The 8,150-nt window shown below is 45.8% G+C and overlaps 1 protein-coding gene across 1 annotated transcript; it reads left to right on the top strand.

Moving 5' to 3' along the window:
* The first annotated feature begins 1,796 nt into the window (after positions 1-1,796).
* Positions 1,797-7,941, top strand: CRX (cone-rod homeobox). Its single transcript, XM_006868228.1, has 3 exons — positions 1,797-1,908; positions 5,619-5,770; positions 7,297-7,941. The coding sequence occupies exons 1-3, from the start codon at positions 1,809-1,811 to the stop codon at positions 7,939-7,941; spliced, it is 897 nt and encodes a 298-aa protein (XP_006868290.1). The 5' UTR covers positions 1,797-1,808.
* The last annotated feature ends 209 nt before the right edge of the window (positions 7,942-8,150 follow it).

The raw sequence follows: 8,150 nt of genomic DNA, 5'->3' as shown, positions 1-8,150 counted from the left end.
GGTTGTCACCGCCCCCTCTATACACCTATCTACTGTCAGCCAGGAGGGTGAGTTCCTTTCCAGATCTGAACCGTGGTTGAGGACCACATGGTCTCAGGCTCCTCCAGTCTCTTTCTGCTCAGTAAGCTTGGACTTTTTTTTTTTAATAATTTTGAATTTTGTTCCACATTTTCTTCCACTCTATCCCGGACCTTCTAACGTGATCCCTTTCAAAGCCATTGGCAGCGATAGGCAGGCATAGCTACTTCTGGTTTCTCTTTTTGTATGACGTTGAACTATCTGGAATTGCCTAAATGTGATTGATTATCAGGAATGTTGTATCCACTGCAAATGCCGTGAGGGTCAGTGTTAGATAACCCAATAAACAAGGTAAGCATGAGCTTACTTGTGCTTCCCTACTGCTCTGTAGAGAATCATTTTCACTTTTTAAAATATTTTCCTTCATGTCAAAGATTCTGCTTCTCGGCGGCTGACGGACACACCTGCCTCTCTCCCTACCCTCCAGTACCTTCCTACAGCATCAAAGCCTCTCAAATTTACAATCCCTGACAGGGATGGAGTAGCCAGTAAGTAAGCTATGCATGAGTTTGCTTGTGCTTACTCACTAATCTGTAGTGAACAATTTCACATGGGCTTTGATCACAACTATAAGGTAAGCCTGGGCTGCCATGCTTCCTTAATCGTCTGTAGTGAACAGTTTCACATTTTTTCAGCGCATCAGAGATTCTGTGTCTAGGACTGGCTGGCATCTGTTTGTCTCTCAACCCCATAGCTTTTTCCTGCAGAATCAGGTCCTTTCATCTTTACAATTCCTAATAGGGATGGAGTACCCAGTCAGCAAGGGAGGCTGGATTTGCAGATGTTGTTGTTTTTAAGTGCGATTGAGTTGGATCCTACTCATAGAGACCATGCATAGGGTTTAAAAGGAGCGGCTTGTGGGTTTGAACCACCAAACTTGCAGTTAGTAGTCCAGTGCTTATCCTACAGCACCAGATCAGAATTTGCTTAAGTTTAATGATAATCTGTAGTGAATAGTTTCCATGTGTTTCACCACATCACATGTGTGGTGAAACCTATTTGAAGTTGTTCACTACAAATTAGTAAACAGATATAAACTGATGTGGTGAAACCCACGTAAAACAGCTCACTCTAGCTTAGAAGTCCTGGTGTGGCTCTGTAGAATAAGCACTCGACCTCAAGGTCAGTTTGAACCGCAAGGTTGAAAGTTCAAACTCACCAGCAGCTCCTCGGAAACCCTATACAGGATCGCTGTGAGTTGGAACTGACTCGACAGCACTTTACAATAACAACAACATAGCTTAGAAAGGCACCCCTGGTGATACTGTAGGATAGGCATTGGACTGCTAACCTCAAGGTTAGCAGTTCAAATCCATTAGTGACGCCACAGGAAAAAAGATGGGCCCTTTCTACTCCAGTGAAGATTTACAGCCTCAGAAATCCTATACAGGGCAGCGATGAGTCAGAACTGACTCGATGGCAGTGGTGATCACTTAGCCAGTAAGCACATGCTTACCTTACTAATAGGCTACTCCTCCCTTGCATTCGACTAAAGGGCAGTTTGCCTTTTGGGATGCTGTCTCCAGCTCTCCATGAAGCCTCCAGTGATCTGAAGCACAGAGCCTTTTGGTAGTGGGCTGAGAATGATGGCTGCAGGTCACACACCTAAGAGGCAGAGGCAGGATTTCAGCCTGGGCCTGTCCGCTGCCACAGAGTCACTGGTGAGTGTTTGAGCTTCCTCTGTTTCTCTTGCAGGCCCCTTGACCTGGAGTCCAGAGTCCCCAAAGATCATGATGGCGTATATGAACCCGGGGCCCCACTATTCCGTCAATGCGTTGGCCCTGGGTGGCCCCAACATGGACTTGATGCAACAAGCTGTGTCCTACCCAAGTGAGTACAGCTCCACCTCTTGTGGGGTGGGGAGGTCTGTGGGGTCTTGTTTCTTTGATGAGTACTTGCAGGGGCGACATCAAAGTCAAACACCAGTAGTATGTGTCCGTTTGCAAATGCAGAACAATATCATGTGTCACTTTGAAGCTGTTGCTGTTAGACTTGCCTTTGAGTTGATTACTGTTCATGGCAGAGTAGAACTGCTCCGGAGGGTTTTCAAGGTTGGGACTTGTTTGAAGCAGATCACCAGGAAAGCTTTCCAAGGTCCTTCTGAGTGGGTTTGAACTGCTAACAGTTAGGATGGTGATGGAGTGCTTAACGATTTAACTGTTGTGTCACTCAGGGTCTTAGATAGATAGATAGAGAGAGAGAGAGATAGGTAGATGGATAGATGGATGGATGGATAGATGGATAGATAGATGGATGATTTATGTGTATAGATCGATGGATAGATGATAGGCTGATAGGTAGATGATAGATAGATGATGGTGGTGGCAGTTATGTGCCGTGGTGTTGGAATCGACTCATAGCGACCCTGTACAGGGTTTCTGAGGCTGTAAATCTTTATAGAAGCAGAAAGCCTCATCATTTTCCCACGGAACAGCTGGTAGTTGTGAACTGCTGACCTTGAGGTTAGTAGCCTGATTCGTAACCACTACGCTACCAGAGCTCCTTAGATAAATGATAGATGTTAGCTAAATGATATGGATGATGGATAGATAGATGATATATATATATAGATGGCAGATAATAGAAAACTTGATGATCGATATATATAGATGATGGTTGGATGGATGGATATATGGGTGGGTAGAGAGATGGATAGATGACAGTTGATAGGTGAATAGAAAAATGATATATAGATAGATGATAGATGATGATGGATGGATAGATAGATAGATGATGGATGGATGAATAGATGATGATGGCTGGATAGATAGGTAGATAGATAGATGATGGCTGGATGGATAGATGATGATGGATGGATAGATGATGATGGATGGATGGATAGGTAGATAGATGATGACTGGATGGATAGATGATAATGGATGGATACATAGGTAGATAGATAGATGATGGCTGGATGAATAGATGATGATGGATGGATAGATAGGTAGATAGATAGATGATGGCTGGATGGACAGATGATGATGGTTGGATAGGTAGATAGATGATGATGGATAGATAGGTAGATAGATAGATGATGGCTGGATGGATAGATGATAGATGTTATGGATAGGTAGGCAGATGTTAGATGGATAGCAGCTGGCATGCTGACTCTGACTTACGGCGACCTTTGTACAACAGAATGAAACAAACGTTGCCTGGCTTCTGTGCCATCCTCAGGGTGTTCCACAGCCTCGCGATTGTTGTGGTCATTGTGCCAACGTACCTCACTGAAAGTCTGCCTCACTCTTGTTGGTCCTCTGCTTCACCAACGACGTCCTTTTACAGCATGTTTTCCAGATGACATTCCTCAGAACAAGACAGTCATGCACTGTTCCGTTACGATCCATAACGGTTCTTGGGGGGTTTTTTGCTAATTTTTTGGAAGCAGATCACCAGGATTTCCCTCCTAGTCTAGTCTGTCTTAGTCTGGAAACTGCTGAAATCTGTCCACCACGGTGTCCTTGCTGGTATTTGAAATATAAAGGAGCTTTAAAAAGTTCATAGAAAAAAATCTTTCAACACTGTTTTTCCATGACCTTTTAAAAGCCCCCGTGTACTTATGATAGAACATCCCACATCAGAGCAACATACAAGCCACCTCCGTAAACGGACAGACGGATCGTTGTACAATCCAGCACTTCAAATCAAAAACCCAAACCCACTACTCATAGCAACCAGATAGGACACAGTAGAACTGCTCCTTAGAATTTCTGAAAGTACAGTCTTTATCAGAGCAAATACCTCCATCTATCGCCTGAGTAGCGGCTGGTGGGTTTAAACCAACAACCTTACAGTTAGCAGCTCAATACTTAACCCACAGCACCACCAGGTCTCTTTATCTATTACTTACGGATGTAAAAAAGCACAAGGACATTCGTAGATATTTAGGCTAGTGGCTCTCCTGAGATGCAGGATCAGGATGGAGAACCAAGAAGAATTGATATCTGTTAGCAATGTACCAATGAGCTCAGACCTAGCAATGATTGTGAGGATGGTGCATTCTGTGTGCATAGCGTCTCTATGAGTCAGAACTGATTTGGTGACATCTAACAGTAACAGCAGCAGAAGCAATGCTTTATTTAAAAGCTAAGTCAGCACTCAGCTATCTGTGGCATTATTATGATTTTTTGTTGTTGTTAACAAATAGAAATGTATTCTTTCGGTTTAGGAAGCTAGAAGTCCAAACTTCAGGGCACTAATTCTAGAGGAAAGCTTTCTCTCTCTGCAGCCTCTGCAGGAAAATCCTTGTCTGCTTTCAATATCAGTGTGCCCAACATCCCTTGGAGATCTCTATGTGTCTTAGTATCAGTCTTCCCCTGGGTCTAGAAGGTTCTCAGCAAAAGGTTGTGGGGTTATTCTGATAGCTTCTTTTTGCATTATGCTGAATCACAGTTTTTATGGGTTGAATATCAACAATGTAATGTTTCAACTGCATGTATCTTAGATGTTGCTGTTATGTGTCATTGAAATGATTCTGACTCTTAGTGACCCCAGGTGATGGAGTAGAGCTGTTCCTTAGAGTTCCCAAGACTGGAGTCCTGGTGTGGCACTGTAGGATAAGCACTGAAATGCTAACCTCAAGGTTGGCGGTTCAAACCCACCAGCCACTTTTTTTTTTAATGTTTTATTGTGAATTATGTGATAGTTTACATGGGAGAACATTAGTTTTACATTCATCCTATCGTATATTGTTTCATTGCCAATTGCCATGATTACAATCCCCTCCATGCATCATCAATCAACCAAAGGGTATACCCTGCAAGCCTGCCCCCCAGTCATCAGCACATAGTCCCTCTCCCTCTCTGGGTCTAAAGTCTCCAGCTGCTCCATTTCTCCACGTCATCGTCTCTGCCTCCATCTCAGGCATCACTGCTTCTCTTCACCAGCCACTCTTGGAACTGCTATACGGGGTCACTATGAGTCAGAGCAAACTCGGCATCCCTTAACCACAACATCAGTAACAATCGTTACAGACACAGCCTGCCACATTTTTCTCCCATGGAGCCACTGGACAGGTTCAAACCACCAACTTTTCAGTTAGCAGCTGAGTGCGTAACTATTGCTCCAACAGGGTTCTTTGCAGATGTCCTGTTGGTAAGGTCTATTGCGTCAGTTCTGACTTATAGTGACCCTATGTAGAACGGAATGAAACATTACCTAATGCTTCATCATCCTCACCACTGCTGCTACATTTGAGCCCAACGTTGAAGCCACTGTGTCAGGAAGTTCCCCTTTCCTGCATATGTCTTAGTGCATAGTAGATTTTAGAAGGAGAAAGAAGACAAACTCACTATCTCCTTACAGGAGGGCTAATGCTGCTTCCCCTTGGGATGAGGCATGAACCTAAAAATGACAAAGGGGCATCTCAGTTCCTGGGGGAATGGGAACATCCTTAATCTGGACAGACAGACACCCAGAAAAGGCTTCTCGGGTCCCCACCCAGCCTCAGGATCTCCCTCACCAGTTGTCCCGGCACTGAGAGAGGAGGTGAGTTGGAGGCTGGGTCACTTGACTGCTTCATGTCCCTATTCCCACCCCAGGTGCTCCAAGGAAGCAACGGCGTGAGCGCACCACCTTCACTCGGAGCCAACTGGAGGAGCTGGAGGCCCTGTTTGCTAAGACCCAGTATCCGGATGTGTATGCCCGTGAGGAGGTGGCTTTGAAGATCAACCTGCCCGAGTCCAGGGTTCAGGTAGGATATTGTGGTCCTTGGGCCACTCCTGGACCTCTGAGACATCCATGGGGCCTTTCTGGGACCCAGAGTATTGAGAGGGATCATAGAGTTAACAGCCAATGGTTTAACGTGGCTTAATGCCTCCCCACCCACCTACTATTTCAGTGAATTCTCTTGCCAGACCCCCCTTTCTCATTTTACTCCATCCACAATGACCCCTAATGATCTTCCTCTAATGTGCCTTCCAAACATACTCCTGCCTCAGGACCTTTGCACACTCTGTTCCTGCTACCTGAAATGCTTATCCCTCAGAAAACAACATGGTTCATCCCATTACCTTGTTTAAATCTTGACTCAAGTGTTACTTGATTAATGAAACTTACACCAATCATTTAAAGGAGCTCTGGTAGCGTAGTGGTTACAAATTGGACTGCTAACCTCAAGGTCGGCAGTTCGAAACTACTAGCTGTTCCATGGGAGAAAGATGAGGCTTTCTGCTTCTGTAAAGATTTACAGCCTCGGAAACCCTGTACAGGGTCACTATGAGTTGGAACCGACTCCACAGTACTTAACAACAACACCGCAGATCCTTTGAGTCTGGTATGGTGCTGTGGGATAAAGCACTGAACCACAAGGTTAGTGGTTCAAACTCACCAGCTGCTCCTTGGGAACCCTATACAGACTCGCTGTGAGTCAGAAACAATTCGACGACACTTAACAACAACACACTGATCATTGCATTTAAAATTGCAACCTTCACTTACCAACGCAGTCCATTTCCCCTTATCCTGCTCAATGGTTTCTTCCACAATATTTGTTGTTGAGAAACTTCAGAAACTCAACTATTGAGCAGGTGGTGGTCACCTGCCCCAAATCAGAAAGTAACATAGAACACACCAAGTTCCCATTGCTATGGTGTTACCAAGTCTCACAATCTGAATGCTGGTCCTGATCCTGGCAGCATTTTCACTCCACATGAGGGTTTCCCTCGAGGACAGGCACATCAGAAAGTAGAGTGCAATCTCTATGTGTATGTATGTGCCATTGGCTGGAGGAAGAGAAGAACATGTAACTGTATGTATATATGGGTAAATGACTGGATGGATGGGTGAATAGATGTATGAGCCAGAGGATGGCTGAATGGATGATTGGACAAATAATTAGATGGATGAATAGATGAATATGTATATGAATAAATGACTAGATAGTTAATTGATAGATGAATGTATGTAAGTATGGATGGATGGATGAGTGAATGGGTGGATGGATGGATGTGTGGATGGATGGGTGAGTGGGTGGGTAATTGGATGGATGGATGGGTGGGTGGGTAGATGGGTGGGTGAATGGATGGGTGGGTGGGTGAGTGGGTAGATGGGTGGATAGATGGATGGATGGGTGGGGGGGTGGGTGTATTGTCTCATAACTGAATGTAAACTAGGAAGATGTGAAGCTGACATCTCCTACCAATAAGAATCATCATTCCTGAGCATCATGAAGTTTCGCCTGGGCCTCTTTCCTACTCAGTCTCCCCTATTCTTCCCCAGGTTTGGTTCAAGAACCGCAGGGCTAAGTGTAGACAGCAGCGGCAACAGCTAAAACAGCAACAGCCCCCAGGAGGTATCACCAAGGCTCGTCCTGCAAAGAGGAAAGCAGGCACATCTCCTAGAGCCTCTACGGATGTCTGTCCAGATGCCCTGGGCATAGCAGATTCCTACAGCCCCCCTCTACCTGGCCCCTCAGGCTCCTCCACCACAGCAGTGGCCACTGTGTCCATCTGGAGTCCAGCCTCAGAGTCCCCTTTACCTGACCCCCAGAGGTCTGGGCTAGTGGCCTCAGGGCCTGCCCTGACCTCAGCCCCCTATGCTATGACCTATGCCCCAGCCTCTGCTTTCTGCTCTTCCCCTTCAGCATACGGGTCTCCAAGCTCCTTTTTCAGTGGCCTGGATCCCTACCTTTCTCCCATGGTGCCCCAGCTGGGAGGCCCAGCTCTGAGTCCCTTATCTGGCCCGTCTGTGGGACCATCGCTGGCTCAGTCCCCTACCTCCCTATCGGGTCAGAGTTATGGCTCTTACAGCCCTATGGACAGCTTGGAATTCAAGGACCCCACAGGGACCTGGAAATTCACCTACAACCCCATGGACCCTCTGGACTATAAGGATCAGAGTGCCTGGAAGTTTCAGATCTTGTAGAAGATGCTCTCTCTATCTGGCCTCAGGACCCTCTCTTGTCTAATTCTGCTTCCCTGAAGATTAGAATCTTGGACAATATCTCTGAGAAGGCAACAAGAACTTGACTCCTTCCAAAGACAGTGTTCTTCTTGGCTTCATGTTCAGTTTAGTTCTACACGGTCCATCGCTTTGCTCCCTAGGGAGACACTCCTCCTTCTTTAGGGACAGAT

This window comes from Chrysochloris asiatica, unplaced genomic scaffold (genome assembly GCF_000296735.1).
Source record: "Chrysochloris asiatica unplaced genomic scaffold, ChrAsi1.0 scaffold00116, whole genome shotgun sequence".
NCBI classification, from domain to species: Eukaryota; Metazoa; Chordata; class Mammalia; order Afrosoricida; family Chrysochloridae; genus Chrysochloris; species Chrysochloris asiatica.
This window is presented reverse-complemented; position numbering and strand designations above follow the sequence as displayed.